Source organism: Oncorhynchus kisutch, linkage group LG18 (genome assembly GCF_002021735.2).
Source record: "Oncorhynchus kisutch isolate 150728-3 linkage group LG18, Okis_V2, whole genome shotgun sequence".
Classification (NCBI taxonomy): domain Eukaryota; kingdom Metazoa; phylum Chordata; class Actinopteri; order Salmoniformes; family Salmonidae; genus Oncorhynchus; species Oncorhynchus kisutch.
In genome coordinates this window covers 72,762,194-72,777,091 of record NC_034191.2, presented here as the reverse complement: position 1 = coordinate 72,777,091, position 14,898 = coordinate 72,762,194, and the positions used below count along the sequence as shown (strand labels likewise).

The window sequence follows — 14,898 nt, the reverse complement described above, 5'->3', positions numbered from 1 at the left end:
ACAAGTGACATTTTTCAAAAATGATTTTCTTTCTTGACTATGATATGAGAGAAAAACAGAATAAACTCGCACTGTAAAAAATATTGTGCCCCTTTTACTTAACTATTTGCATCAGCTTTTTAAGTAAATCAAAGAAGGAGGACCTTTTGTATAATATACTTCGCTTTTAGTGTATTCCAAACTCAAATATATGAAGTGCAAACAACTAACTGGATCTCAAAAATTCCTTTCATTCAACTTAATTTGATCAGGTTCAGAACATTATTTTTTTTAACCTTTTACCTTAAATCAATTAAGTCCCAGAACTAATGTTATAAATTTGATACACTTAATGTAATCAGTTACATAACTAACGTTTAATTTGCTGAATTTACTCAGTATGGTAATTGATATTCTATGTTTTATCTACAAATGTTTTTTGCTCAGTTACTTATGGTATGCAGGTTAGTCAAATGTATTTAAATTGGGTTCCTACTATTGAAATATATACTCAAAAAGTTGATGCAAATAGTTACCTCAATATAATTGGGATAATTTACAAAAATGTTTTTATTTCTATACAAGGGAAAACACAAAAAGAAACAACAGTGTTCAACTTCAAACTTCCACATCTTTATTTTAATAAAATAAATGTTCAAATGTTATAATTTCTTCAAACTTCAATCTCAAATTGTCCCTTAAACCCTACCCCTTAGGCAATCGTATTTTGTCATCTGTAAGCATTCTGGGTATAACTACACCTTTCCTCCTTAAGTAAAGTTACATCCAGATTGCTTGCACCTGACTACAAATCATTTTAGATCTTCACAACTGCATAAAGTTTAGGTGATAGCTTGGAATTAGCACTTTGACCTCACATCTTGTACAGTTTGGCAAGACATTTCTGGTGGTCTGTGTGCCCCTTAACAACAAAGCAATATTTTAACAGAAACGTAAATGAATGATTTCTTAACATACTTTACACAAAGCACAATATGAACTTTAGCTCAAATACAACCTCATTCAAACTGTTTTAGATTAAGGAAAACATGGGTTTTCAAAACATACATTGCACATATTGTTACGCAATATATGCCAAATTGTCCCTTAAACCTGACTCCATATGCACAAGTGAAGCCCGCATGGACATATTATTTTGACAGGTTTTAGCATTCTGGGTATAACTCCACCTTGTCTCCTTAGGTAAAGTTACATCCAGATAGCTGCACCTGACAAGTAGTCTCAGATATCCACTAGTGCATATGGAGTAAGTTTTAAAACAAAGCAGTTTTTTTTTAAACAGGAATTGACAATGTCTCTTATGACTTCACCAGCCAGGACCTCTGCTCCTTCGATACAGATCCCATGCTCTGTATTCTGGTGCAGATCCCATCTCTACATTCTGGTGCAGATCCCATGCTCTACATTCTGGTGCAGATCCCATGCTCTGTATTCTGGTGCAGATCCCATGCTCTGTATTCTGGTGCAGATCCCATGCTCTGTATTCTGGTGCAGATCCCATCTCTACATTCTGGTGCAGATCCCATGCTCTACATTCTGGTGCAGATCCCATGCTCTATATTCTGGTGCAGATCCCATGCTCTGTATTCTGGTGCAGATCCCATGCTCTGTATTCTGGTGCAGATCCCATGCTCTACATTCTGGTGCAGATCCTTCACAGTGAACACCTTCATCACCTGCTGAACGAGGTCCTCTCGGATCATGGTGTCGTCAGCATCCTGAGTGAAAAAATTAAGAAATAACAGACTAGGCTACTAGATTAACTGTGCAACTTGAGAGGAAAGAGAGGGAAAGAAAGGAAGATACCTAATTTAGAGATAAATAAGGATACAGAAATAAAAACCTTTACCTTGTATTCTGTGATAAGGTCTTCAACCCTCTTGCAGAGGTGTATGATCAAGCCAAGGATCACACTGTCTCTTCTTTCCTGGATGGTATTACACTGTAATATGATGTTATGCAAATTATTGCATTTAATACCGGCAAATAAATGCACAATATAACCTAAATACCATTTTGAAGGTGTTACTGTGCATACCCTGTACAGAACTTCAATGATTCTCTGCTTGTCTGCCTTTACAGCACCTCCTTTTGACTTAAACAAGTCCAATTGTTTTGGTGTAAATTCGTCTAGCTTCTGCATAACGTTGGACTCAAGAGCAAGGGTTGTAATTCTTCTGAATTCTTCCTTGAGAGAGAGAGAGAGAGAGAGAGAGAGAGAGAGAGAGAGAGAGAGAGAGAGAGAGAGAGAGAGAGAGAGAGAGAGAGAGAGAGAGAGAGAGAGAGAGAGAGAGAGAGAGAGAGAGAGAGAGAGAGAGAGAGAGAGAGAGAGAGAGAGAGAGAGAGAGAGAGAGAGAGAGAGAGAGAGAGAGAGAGAGAGAGAGAGAGAGAGAGAGAGAGAGAGAGAGAGAGAGAGAGAGAGAGAGAGAGAGAGAAGAGAGAGAGAGAGAGAGAGAGAGAGAGAGAGAGAGAGAGAGAGAGAGAGAGAGAGAGAGAGAGAGAGATATCTTATAAATACATTGACTCTTTTCATTCAGCTGTATTTTGTACCTGAGTGGGCTGGAACAGGGCTGGCCGTCTTTCTTTGAAGTCCTTCACAGGAAGGGCCTGAACGATATCTTGGAGGTCATTTACCTCCGCCTTCTTAGTTTTTTTTTTATGGTCTTGGCAACGGGCCTGTCCTCTGGTAATTTTCTCTTTGCAGAGTTCACTTCCAGTTCTGGGCAACCAATTCCTCTCAGTTTCGATTTGTAATTGCCCATGTTGTACTTCAGGCTGGTTTGCCATCCATACAGGCCTGAGAAGGACCCAGACTCTATAAGACATGGGTACTTTTTTTTACCAAAGCTTCTGCAACCTACAAATATGTAGGCTGTTAACTGGAAGATCCTTTTAGTTTTTCCAGGATGGCTGGTTTCACAGATTGTTGATTAGTGTTCCATCCTTCATGTGTGCTTTATTAGCTGCCTCAAGAATGAGCTCTGTATCATAAGCAAAGCGAGGAACTTCAGACTCAGATGGCCACGGACGGGAGCGTTGGGAAGAGGTACTTTCTGGAGAGGACAGTATCACGTGATCCACGGGAGCCCCTCTCATCAGATGTCTCTGTGGAGCTGTTATTGAGTTGATGTACATTTAAAGTAATAAGAGGTGGGGAGTCAAGGTCATCCACTTTGATGGTGTCTTCATCCTTTTGGTCTTCAGTATCAAGAAAATAAAATAACTGATCTCCAAATGCACTGTCTATGTACTGTAGAACAAATTATTTTTTAAGATGAAATGTCTCTTTCACAATTGTGCCAAGCTCAGCCACAGTAGCAGGGATTCCAGAAGGCAATGTTAGCTTACGGATATCAGGGCCCTCCAATAGGGCCTGTAGCCTGGCAGACAATCCTATTCGGTTGTAGCGATAGTGACCCTGTCAAGAAAAAATGCATTAACGTTATCAAATGGGTATGATGTCAAACATTGGTGTCCCATTAAATCGATATCAAGTGCTGCTTACTAGATCTCATAATAATAAACGTCCAAAACCAAACAATTCTATACCAAATTCGTCATGACTTATGCTTTGTTTTTAAACCCATGTATAAATACACCACATTTAAAACTATTCCATTTTATTTATCTGTTATTTTACCAGGTAAGTTGACTGAGAACATGTTCTCATTTGCAGCAACACCCTGGGGAATAATTACAGGGGAGAGGAGAGGGATGAATGAGCCAATTGTAAACTGGGATTATTAGGTGACCGTGATGGTTTGAGGGTCAGATTGTGAATTTAGACAGGACACTGGGGTTAACACCACTACTCTTACAATAAGTGCCATGGGATCTTTAATGACCTCAGAGAGTCAGGACACCTGTTTAACGTCCCATGCAAGCATTAGTTAATGCTTAACTGCAAGTGACAGCAAAATGTTTCGATAGCTGTCGGTCTGTCGAACAATCTGTTTAAAAAAGCTGTGTTCAGCTTCAAAGCGCATAGTCCAAAAAGCTATAAGGTGTCCACACGCCTTCATCAGCTGCGGGTAGTGTTCATTGAAATGTTTCAGGATAAGACTACCCTGAGGAAAAACCTCTAAGAATCTATGCCTGTGCTTGGATATCTTGCTGTCAAGGTACCAAATTGATTGTTCTGTGTGAATTGGCAAAACCACAAGTTCAACAATATCTTTGAGGTCCATAAGAATTTCCCATGATGGTTCACCTACAGGGATTTTAGTTCCTATAATGAATGGAAGCAGATGCAGTATGCACCAGTTTTCATGAGCATTTCCTCCAATAGTTATTTTTCTTGGATTCATCAAGTCAAGAGGAATTGATTTTGGGCAGTCAGTTTTATCACTCCACTTACAGGGGAACTGGGCGATAAGATTGTTGAGTTCCAACAGAGTAAAATATTTATTCTTGATTAAAACCTTTAAGCACAGTGCCAGTTCCAGAGGCAGGATTCCCTCAAAAAAGTCATGCAGCACATCTGGTGGACAGCCAGACAGCACGTCAAAATGTTTCAGTTTTTCAGTCAAAGCACATTGCTTTTTCACATCATAGCATAGCAATGTATTTAGGTGGAATTTTCTAAAACTGTCTGTATTTGTTCAGAATGTTGCTTTTTTGTTCTGGGTTGGAATGCCCCTGTTCTCACTTCTTTTACCTGGATCTCAGACAGCTCAGCCGAACAGAACCTGCAGACATGCGTTGCACTAAAACGTTCTACAAATCCACCAATAGAGTGGGCTCCAAAATGATCTGCCACCACATAAAAACAGTGCCCTTCAGTATCTTTCCCAGCACAGGAATTAAAAGTCCTTCCTCCTCTAATTGTGCAAGATCTTTTAAAAGTGTCTCTAGCACCTTCCCATATCCGCATGTTTTAACATCAGCAGCCTTGCAGAGAACAGCTAAGTAAATAGACTTGAGTGTGGACCTAAACATTTTCCGACACCCAATAGACTCCCGGGATATTGTGCTTTTCGCGGGATGTTCCAAGGGGATTGCACACTTCAAAGTCATCAACATAGAGAAGTAAAGATAGGGTTAATTCATCTCCTGATAAACAGTCATTTTCTTTGAAATGTGTGCCATCATAAAAAGACTCGTATCGAGAAAAACTTGTAGGCCTACTTTTTAAAGCTTTCTCCTGAAAATTCTTGTTGCTCAATACTTGTAACAGTGACTGCAGAATAGGAACACACTGAAAACTTCTTCCTTTCTTTGCATCAAGTACATATTCTACCCGCTTCACCACAGAAAGTTTTTTTTTAAACTGCTTCCTCTTGTACAGTGTGGGGGGGGGGGGCAAATATTAAATTGCAATGGCACTGTTCTACTCTAATGCTTGCTGACAATGCATGTTTTGGGAAGCTAGATAGGTAATATGTTACATAGCTATTTTGGTTAATATAAAACTAACACAAAAAAGGCAAAGGTTAGAAAAAGCGCAAAGGCGATTAAATGCACTGCTAACTTACTAGCTAGTAGCATGCCCACCACTTGCTAACTATATAGACATCTAAAAAGCGCAAAGGCGATTAAATGCACTGCTAACTTACTAGCTAGTAGCATGCCCACCACTTGCTAACTATATAGACATCACGGCCGTTATCAAGCTAGCTTATCAGCGTGCAAATTTAACATGCTATGGCAATATAGCTAGCTAAAGGCTTTTTGTACTTGAAGAATATTATCTAACGTTTTCCACAAATATTTTCGAAATTGTCGAAAATATATGTAGAGAGATCCAAACTACATTCCAAGTTATAATTTGATCCTTACCTGCCGCATGGCCTTTCCAGAGGAGAAAGATCAAGACAACGTCCGTTGAAATGTTCTAAGCACAATTGACATTCAGAACTAGATTTAGCATGTCAGTCCAACATAATGATACTTTGAATATCATATTTTCAAGTTGTTGGTTGTTACTTAGAAATATTCATTCTAATTTAGCAATATATTACCTTGGATTTTTATTTACAAATGCCAGTCTTTTTCAACACATATAAATTAAGCATTATACTCCAAAATGTAAGTAAAACCAAAAACCTATTACTAGGGGCCAGTTACCCCATAGTAGGGGGGCCGAGTTGCCTCCAACAAACTCATCCAACATATTACTACTTTACTCAAAAATTATCTAAATTTTTCTCTGTAAACAAGTGGATTATTTCTCTTAAGGCTTTCCTACTTGTATATTTAAAAGACAATTATAGATCTAACTTCATTGGAATATATTTAGAACGAAAAATATATATATATTTAAAAAAATATATACATTTACCACAATCGTTTTGTTTAAATATCTCCAAAAGTTATGATGAACATAGGACATTTTTTGCTGAGCACCAGGGAAAGTGTTGGGGAAATAAGTTGGTGAAATCTAGTTACCCCCCTAGTACCCTACCATGTAATTTAGTTTTTTACAACATTAGAAATGTTCATGATAAAAGAAAATCTAAATGATTGATTTGACAAAATCCCAGGTGGAGGAAAAATATATTGTCAATTTTTATGGTTTCCCTATGTACAGAACTAGCGACTCTTTAAAAAAATCTGTTTCTGCTGAATGTTAAGCAATGGATACCTAGCTGTTCAATAGTAGACTCTTGAACAGATAAATGGCTTTGTATACAAATCACACACATGCACATTATATGATTGTGAACAACGATGCGTGTTCTGCAGGGCTGGTGTCCCCCATCAGAAAGATGTCGACACACACAGGAAACACTGAAGCGGAGAGAATAGAATAACACACAGACACACAGAGAGAGAGAGAGACTAGCTAACCTACCCTCACTAGGAGGAAGTAGGAGTAATCTGAAGGTGAGAGACTGGAGACAGCAACTTAATGAAGTCAGTATAGACAAACAGAGAACAGCAGTTCATCATGACAAGTCTTCGAAGAGTGTTCTTTAGCCTATCTGGTGAGTTCATCATCATATCTAACAAACATAACATAAAGCTTATTTGAAGAACACTGGACACTGTTGCAGTTGCTAAACACATTTGATTTGCTGTTGCTTCTATTTTATTGTTCTCTGTGCTGAAGCAGCTAGTAACTAAAGGGCAGATCTGTGTCTGATGTGAACTTGTTGTCTCTCTCCAGCTGCTCTGTGGAGTGTATCTATTGCAGATGAGATCGTAGTATCAGGATATGAGGGAGGAGAAGCAGAGATCAGTTGCTCCTATGGCCATGGGTATGAGAATTACAAAAAGTACCTCTGTAATAGGGGCTGTGACAACTCTGATATTGTCATTGAAACTCAATTGGGAGTTCACCACACTAAGAAAGGCAGCTTTTCTCTGCATGATGACATAAAGAGAAGAGTCTTCACTGTGAATGTCACTAAACTGACCCTACAGCATGCTGGGATATACTGGTGCGCTGTGAGCAGATATGGGAAAGACATCTATACAGAAGTCAGACTGCAAGTAGTCAAAGGTAAGTTCCCTTTTTTTATACGTGTATTTTAAAAAATACTTTTACAGGAACATCAACACAAAAATGACGCAGGCACATTTAACAATTTCAAATAAACTCTAAAGACAGTTCGATACAGATAGCATTGACTAAACTCATGACAATTTACCAATGTTTACTGTGTATTTGTATATAATATATCTAAAATCGCTTTGTCCAGCACATCCCTTACAAAATTATTTCACATGAAATTTCCACGTTTTGCACGTAACATTTTATTTCACATGTGAATATTTTTGACATGAGATTTTACAGATGATGCCCTGGAAACAGAAATGACTCATTAGGATGTCCCCAGAACATCACAAAATAATCGCTGTGTTTTCAATGTACATATTTGACATACATGATTACATTGTGTGTGTTTATTTATACAGTAATTATTATTCAACATGTCCTCACCTGGGATTTAAACTCACAATCTCTTGGTTCACAGCATTCTGATATTCCTGCAACGCCACCATGTTTGTGTCAATGACTGATTTTACCTGTATTCCTAGCCTTTGGACTTCAGCTTTGCACAATACACTCAAGAAAAACTATTATATTTATCATAGTGATTCAGGAGTAACATTCAAGAGTAAATTACCAATCTGGCCCTCCTACCATCACGGTCACCTAATCATCCCCAGTTTACAATTGGCTCATTCATCCCCCCCATTATCTCCTGTAACTATTCCCCAGGTCGTTGCTGTAAATGAGAATGTGTTCTCAGTCAACTTACCTGGTAAAATAAGGGTTAAATAAAAATTTTAACATTTGAAATGTGCAGTTCCACATGCAAGAACATTCACATGTTTTGTTTCATGTTATCTTTACATGCTGTCACATGTTATCAAATTAACTTCACGTAATATTACATGTGAGAAGTGATTACGTGACATTCATGTGGTTTTTCCTGTCATGAATTTGCCCTTTGTGTAATAATGTCTCGGACAAAATGGAATTGAACTGAAATTTGTATCTCATTTGATTGGCAAACTGGTGCTGTGACAACCATGCCCTCGTCCAGGGCAACAGCCAAGCTTCTGTGTCAGTAAGCTGTCCCTACAAGCCTCAGCACAAGGAGAGTCAGAAGTACTTCTGCATAGGGACCCGACCCTCAACATGTCTACAACAGGCTACAGTCACATCCAAGCACAACACTGGGAGGTTCTCTCTCCATGACAACAACGCAGATGGAGTGTTCACCGTGACAATCACTGGGCTGACCCAAAAGGATTCTGGGATGTATATGTGTGGCATCCGTGTCGATCGAGGTTTGGATGTCTACTCTGTGGTTCATCTAGAGGTCAAAGGTGAAAAGTTTTTTCTCTAACATTTCAGTCATGTGACCCTCACCCCTACCTGTAATCAAAGATGATCTATAATATTTGGCAAGATAGTTTAGTGACAGCTCTAACAATGGAAATACATGTTCTCAAAGATGGAAGGCAGGCAGGAGGAGGCGAGAATCCGGTGGGACCATTCTAGCCAATGAGAGAGCAGATACCCATGTGAACAACTGGATCAACTCTGATATAAAGTCTGTTTGTTTGTTTCCGATATAAAGTCCACTTATATCAGCACAATAACCTTACCATTACAGCTTATTCTATCAAATAAGCCTCAGGTAGCAAATTTGAAAAAAAAAAAGTCAGTTAAGAACAAATTCGTATTTACAATGATAGCCTACCAGGGAACAGTGCCTTGTTCAGGGGCAGAATGACAGATTTGTACCTTGTCAGCTCGGGGATTCAGTCCAGCAACCTTTCGGTTACTGGCCCAATTTTATTTTATTTTATTTAACCTTTATTTAACCAGGAAGGGCTTATTGAGATTTAAAATATATGTTTCAAGAGCGTCCTGGCCAAGATAGGGAGCACCAAGTCATTACAAACATTACAGACAAACAACATGAAAAACTACAAGTCATCTAGTAAAAACCACAGAATTCACAAGAGTATAACACAATCCAAAACAGCAAATTAAAAACATTGACAGGTCAGGCAATCAGCCTCAAGATCATTCATCAGTGATTTAAAAATACCAATCGGGACAAGTTCTTCTAGTTTAAAAGTATTTTGTAAGGCGTTCCAAGACGATGGTGCAGAGTACATAAAAGCCCTTTTACCAAATTCAGTTGGGACATTTGGAACAGTTAGTAGGATAAAGTCCAGCGAACGAAGAGAGTACCCACCACATTTCTGAACAATAAAAATACCCAAATAAAAAGGTAGTAAACCCAAAATGGCTTTGTAAATAAAAGTATACCAGTGACTGAGCCTACGAGTGACTAGAGAAGGCCAGCCAACCCTGGTACACAAAGTGCAGTGGTGAGTAAGTGTTTTGCAGTTTAAAATAAATCTCAAAGCACCATGGTAAAGGGTGTCAAATGATCTCAAACACTGAGTGGAAGCATTCATATATAAAATATCCCCATAGTCTAGTAAAGGTCAATGGTTTAACCACTAGGCTACCTGTAAACCCTCTCACTTCGCTTATTCCTCTCTGCTGTACCCACTACCTGTTTCATAGCATGAGAATGTGTAGCTCTTATTAAAGGTTTGATTTGATTTTGATTTGATTTGAAGGTACTGTATAGTTTATCCAAAAATCTAAGGTTTCTAAAACCAAGCTTAATCTGGAATGTTATGCTATATGTATGGATTAGAGAGATATCTGCATGTATCAATATCAAATGACTGGGATAGATTATCGAACCTACCCCTTTAATTAACTACACTGAACAAAAATATAAATACAACATGGTCCCATGTTTCATGAGCTGAAATAAACGATCCCAGTAGCGTAGATGAGGGGTTGGCGGGTGGTGGGTGGTGGGACACAATGCAGATAACCGGGTTAGCCAATGTGCGGAGGACACTGGTTGGTCGGGCAAATTGAGGTAGTATGTACATGAATGTATAGTTAAAGTAGTGACTATGCATATATGATAAACAGAGAGTAGCAGCAGCGTAAAAGAGATGTTGGGCACACAATGCAAATAGTCCGGGGAGCCATTTGATTACCTGTTTGGGAGTCTTATGGCTTGGGGGTAAAAACTGTTGAGACGCTTTTTTGTCATAGATTTGGCAATCCGGTACCGCTTGCCATACGGTAGTAGAGAGAACAGTCTATGACTAGGGTGGCTGGGGACATTGACCATTTTTAGGACCTTCCTCTGACACCGCCTGGTATAGAGGTCCTGGATGGCAGGCAGCTTAGCCCCAGTGATGTACTGCACTACGCACTACCCTCTGTAGTGCCTTGCGGTCGGAGGCCGAGCAATTACCGTACCAGGCAGTGATGCAACCAGTCAGGATGCTCTCAATGTTGCAGCTGTAGAACCTTTTGAGGATCTGAGGACCCATGCCAAATATTTTTAGTTTCCTGAGGTGGAATAGGCTTTGTCGTGTCCTCTTCACGACTGTCTTAATGTGTTTCGACCATTCTAGTTTGTTGGTGATGTGGACACCAAGGAACTTGAAGCTCTCAACCTGCTCCACTACAGCCCTGTCGATGAGAATGGGGGCGTGCTCCTTTTCCTGTAGTCCACAATCATCTCCTTAGTCTTGGTTACGTTGAGGGGTAGGTTGCTCTTCTGGCACCACCCGGCCAGGTCTCTGACCTCCTCCCTATAGGCTGTCTCATCGTTGTCTATGATCAGGCCTACCACTGTTGTGTCGTCTGAAAACTTAATGATGGTGTTGGAGTCATGCCTGGCCACGCAGACATGGGTGTACAGGAGGGGACTGAGCATGCACCCCTGAGGGGCTCCAGTGTTGAGGATCAGCATGGCAGATGTGTTGCTACCTACCCTCACCACCTGGGGTCAGCCCGTCAGGAAGTCCAGGATCCAGTTGAAGAGGGAGGTGTTTAGTCCTAGGATCCTTAGCTTAGTCGTGAGCTTTGAGGGTACTATGGTGTTAAACGCTGAGCTGTAGTCAATGAATAGCATTCTCACATAGGTGTTCCTTTTGTCCAGGTGGGAAAGGGCAGTGTGGAGTGCAATAGAGGTTTTATCATCTGTGGATCTGTTTGGGTGGTATGCAAATTGGAGTGGGTCTAGAGTTTCTGGGATAATGGTGTTGATGTGAGCCATTACCAGCCTTTCAAAGCACTTCATGGCTACGGACGTGAGTGCTACGAGTCTGTAGTCATTTAGGCAGGTTGCCTAACATTCCTGTTAGTGAGCCTAACATCCCTGTTAGTGAGCATTTCTCATTTGCCAAGATAACCCATCCACCTGACAGATGTGGCATATCAAGAAGCTGATTAAACAGCATGATCATTACACATGTGCACCTTGTGCTGGGGGAAATAAAAGGTCACTCTAAAATGTGCAGTTTTTTCACAGAGCACAATGTCACAGATGTCTCAAGTTTTGAGGGAGTGTACAATTGCCATGCTGACTGTAGGAATGTCCACCTTAGCTGTTGCCAGAAAATGTAATGTTAATTTCTCTACCATAAGCCACCTCCAACGTCATTTTAGAGAAATTGGCAGTACGTTCAACAGACTTAACAACCGTAGACCATGTGTAACCACGCCAGCCCAGGACCTCCACCATCCGTCTTTTTCACCTGCTCGATCGTCTGACACCAGCCACCCGGACAGCTGATGAAACAACCGAGGAATTTCTGCACAAACTGTCAGAAACATGTTTGTCATCCTCACCAGCGTCTTGACCTGATTGCAGTTCGGCGTAATTTTTTTTTACTTCAGTGAACAAATGCTCACCTTCGAGGGCCACTGGCACGCTGGAGAACTGTGCTCTTCATGGATGAATCCCGGTTTCAACTGTACCGGGTAGTTGGCAGACAGCGTGTATGGAGTCGTGTGGGTGAGTGGTTTGCTGATATTAACGTTGTGAACAAAGTGCCCCATGGTGGCTCTGGGGTTATGGTATGGGCAGGCATAAGCTACGGTCAACAAACACAATTACATTTTATCAATAGCAATTTGAATGCACAGAGTTACTGTGACGAGATCCTGAGGCCCATTGTCGTGCCATTCATCCGCCGCCATCACATGTTTCTGCATGATGATAGACGGTCCCATGTCGAACTATACACAATTCCTGGAAGATGAAAAAGTCCTGCATACTCACCAGACATGTCCCCCATTGAACATGTTTGTATGCTCTGGATTGACGTGTACGACAGCGTGTTCCAGCAACTTGGCACAGCTAAGAAAAAAAAAAAAAACAGGCCACAATCAACAGTCAATGATCAACTCTGTGAAGGAGATGTCGTGCTGCATGAGTTGTGGCCACACCAGATACTGACTGGTTTTCTGATCCACGCCCCTACCTTTTTTAAAGCTATCTGTGACCAACAGATTCATATCTGTATTCCCAGTCATGTGAAATTCATAGATTAGATTTCATTTATTTCAATTGACTGATTTTCTTATATGAACTGTAACTCAGTAAAACCTTTGAAATTGTTGCGTGTTGCGTTTAAAAAAAAAAGATGTGTAGAATGTTTCACAAGCCATGTATGTACTCCACAGGAGGTTGGTGGCACCTTAATTGGGGAGGACGGGCTTGTGGTAATGACTGGAGCGGATTAATTGGAAGGGTATCAAATACATGGTTTCCACGTGCTTGAAGCTCCGTTCCAGGCATTATTATGAGCCGTCCTCCCCTCAGCAGCCTCCACTGATGTACTCATATTGACTGAATTCATATTAGATATTTTCTGATCTCATTCTGATTTTTCCTGTCTCCATCTCCAATGACCCTAGTCACCACCGTGACCTCAGTGACCTCTACATCATCATTATCATCACCATCAACATCATCATCACTAATGCCACCTTCATCAACAGGCTTCACCAACAGTACAGTAACACTGCATCATTCAGACACTATTCCATTAGAACACTAGTGGTTATCATTTGTGTTGATGTGTTACCTGTTAATTGATGGTAGCTGTGCTTGTTGGTTCCCTGTGTTCTAGGGACCTATGTGTTTATTGCGTTCACTGTGATGACTTTTTCTGTGAGTCTGTCTGTGTTGATGTTGGCACTCATCATAATATACAGATGCAAGAGGATCCAGGGTGAGTAACAATCTCTCTTTCTCGTTCTCTATTTTTCTCTCTCTCTTTTCTCTCTGTCTGTCTCTCTCTTTCTTTTCTCTCTCTGTCTGTCTCTCTCTCTCATTTCTCTCTCTTTTCTCTCTGTTCTTCTCTCTCCTGCTCTCTGTCTGTTCTCTCTCTCTCTTTTCTCTCTCTCTGTCTCTCTCTTTCTCTCTGTTTCTCTCTCTCGCTCCCCTGCTCTCTCTCTCTCTCTGTCTCTCTTTCTCTCTGTTTCTCTATCTCTCTCTCTCTGTCTCTCTCCTCTGCTCTCTCTATCTCTCTTTTTCCTCTGTCTCTCTCTCCCCTGCTCTCTCGCTCTCTCGCTCTCTCTCTCTCTCTCTCTCTCTCTATCTGAGTGTGTATGTTATGTGTTCCACAGGGTCTGCAGAACCACACAGAGAAACAGGGCTGTCTGAGTTGGTGTATGAGGTGAGGGCCTTTTCTCTACTCTGTCCACTCTATACATGCTGCTCTATCCACAACCTTGATCTGATTACTATCTGCTCCAAAGGCTGACACACTAACCACAGTCTCTAGATTCAGTCTTTTGAGTAGATATGCCCATGTAACTCTGTTTCCCCTTTCCCTCTCTTTAGGATGTTTATGAGAATACAGAAGCTGTGCGTGTGAATGTGAAACTGGCTTCCTGTAAGAAACAATACTCCTCCCAACCTTATGAGGATGTTGATGATGATGACGACGCCCAACAGGAGTCTGTCTATCAAGACATCACACCTTATGACAACATCTATCAAAGCCTCAATATCACTACCACAGACAGACACTGAATGTGTGTGTGTGTGTGTGTGTGTGTGTGTGTGTGTGTGTGTGTGTGTGTGTGTGTGTGTGTGTGTGTGTGTGTGTGTGTGTGTGTGTGTGTGTGTGTGTGTGTGTGTGTGTGTGTAATAGTAGTACGGTAGTGCTAGACGATGATGCAGTGGCATATGAGTTTCAGAGGGGGATGCTGTTTTTTTTGTCAAATAATAAGAGGAATGGCTGCTCAACTGAGAATAATATAAGACAGGCTGATTGGACATTGAATGTGTGTGATCAGTGAGAACTGACAAGTTACCAAGTTGCGCAGGGGCAGACTGGCCACTTGACATTTCTGGCAAATGCCCGATGGCCTGGTCCATTTTTTGCCTTGTGGCCTGTCATTATCTGGCTAATAATGGGGTCCTCAAGGAAGAAAATGGGCCCAGAGGGTTAGAAATGCCAGCGCCGATTTCTGGTCCCAGTCTGCCCCTGCACACACACACTTTGAACAATTACATGTATTCTGAATTAAACTTATTGAATGCCAATATTGTGTAGTATACCTTGATTAATGGTGAAAGACCTGTATAGGTG

The 14,898-nt window shown here is 40.8% G+C and overlaps 2 protein-coding genes across 3 annotated transcripts; one reads left to right on the top strand and one right to left on the bottom strand.

Annotated features, from left to right (window-relative positions):
- Positions 1–590: 590 nt before the first annotated feature.
- On the bottom strand, positions 591–6,080 carry LOC109909718 (uncharacterized). 2 transcript variants are annotated; one of them, XR_004204045.1, is made up of 5 exons: positions 5,779–6,080; positions 2,635–3,418; positions 2,039–2,188; positions 1,850–1,942; positions 591–1,718 (listed from the first exon to the last, which is right to left on the bottom strand). XR_004204045.1 is itself a non-coding variant. In XM_031796734.1 (5 exons), exons 2-5 carry the CDS (start codon positions 2,824–2,826, stop codon positions 1,530–1,532), a joined length of 708 nt encoding a protein of 235 aa, XP_031652594.1. In that variant the 5' UTR covers positions 2,827–3,418; positions 5,779–6,076; the 3' UTR covers positions 591–1,529. The 2 variants fall into 2 exon arrangements, 1 of the variants encoding a protein (XP_031652594.1); XM_031796734.1 differs by having other exon boundaries at positions 2,551–3,418; positions 5,779–6,076.
- A 717-nt stretch (positions 6,081–6,797) lies between these two features.
- LOC109909715 (CMRF35-like molecule 5) lies at positions 6,798–14,852 on the top strand. Its single transcript, XM_020508727.2, has 6 exons — positions 6,798–6,926; positions 7,109–7,444; positions 13,214–13,309; positions 13,429–13,530; positions 13,928–13,977; positions 14,145–14,852. The coding sequence occupies exons 1-6, from the start codon at positions 6,890–6,892 to the stop codon at positions 14,334–14,336; spliced, it is 813 nt and encodes a 270-aa protein (XP_020364316.1). The 5' UTR covers positions 6,798–6,889; the 3' UTR covers positions 14,337–14,852.
- Positions 14,853–14,898: the final 46 nt, after the last annotated feature.

Coding starts and splice junctions, on each gene's coding strand:
- LOC109909718 (XM_031796734.1), bottom strand. CDS start 2,826: ATGTCTTATAGAGTCTGGGTCCTTCTCAGGCCTGTATGGATGGCAAAC. Junction 2,189..2,550: donor CCCTGTTCCAGCCCACTCAG/GTACAAAATACA, acceptor CTCTCTCTCAAG/GAAGAATTCAGAAGAATTAC. Junction 1,943..2,038: donor TCATTGAAGTTCTGTACAGG/GTATGCACAGTA, acceptor ATCATATTACAG/TGTAATACCATCCAGGAAAG.
- LOC109909715 (XM_020508727.2), top strand. CDS start 6,890: ATGACAAGTCTTCGAAGAGTGTTCTTTAGCCTATCTG. Junction 13,310..13,428: donor ATCAACAGGCTTCACCAACA/GTACAGTAACAC, acceptor CCTGTGTTCTAG/GGACCTATGTGTTTATTGCG. Junction 13,531..13,927: donor CAGATGCAAGAGGATCCAGG/GTGAGTAACAAT, acceptor TGTGTTCCACAG/GGTCTGCAGAACCACACAGA.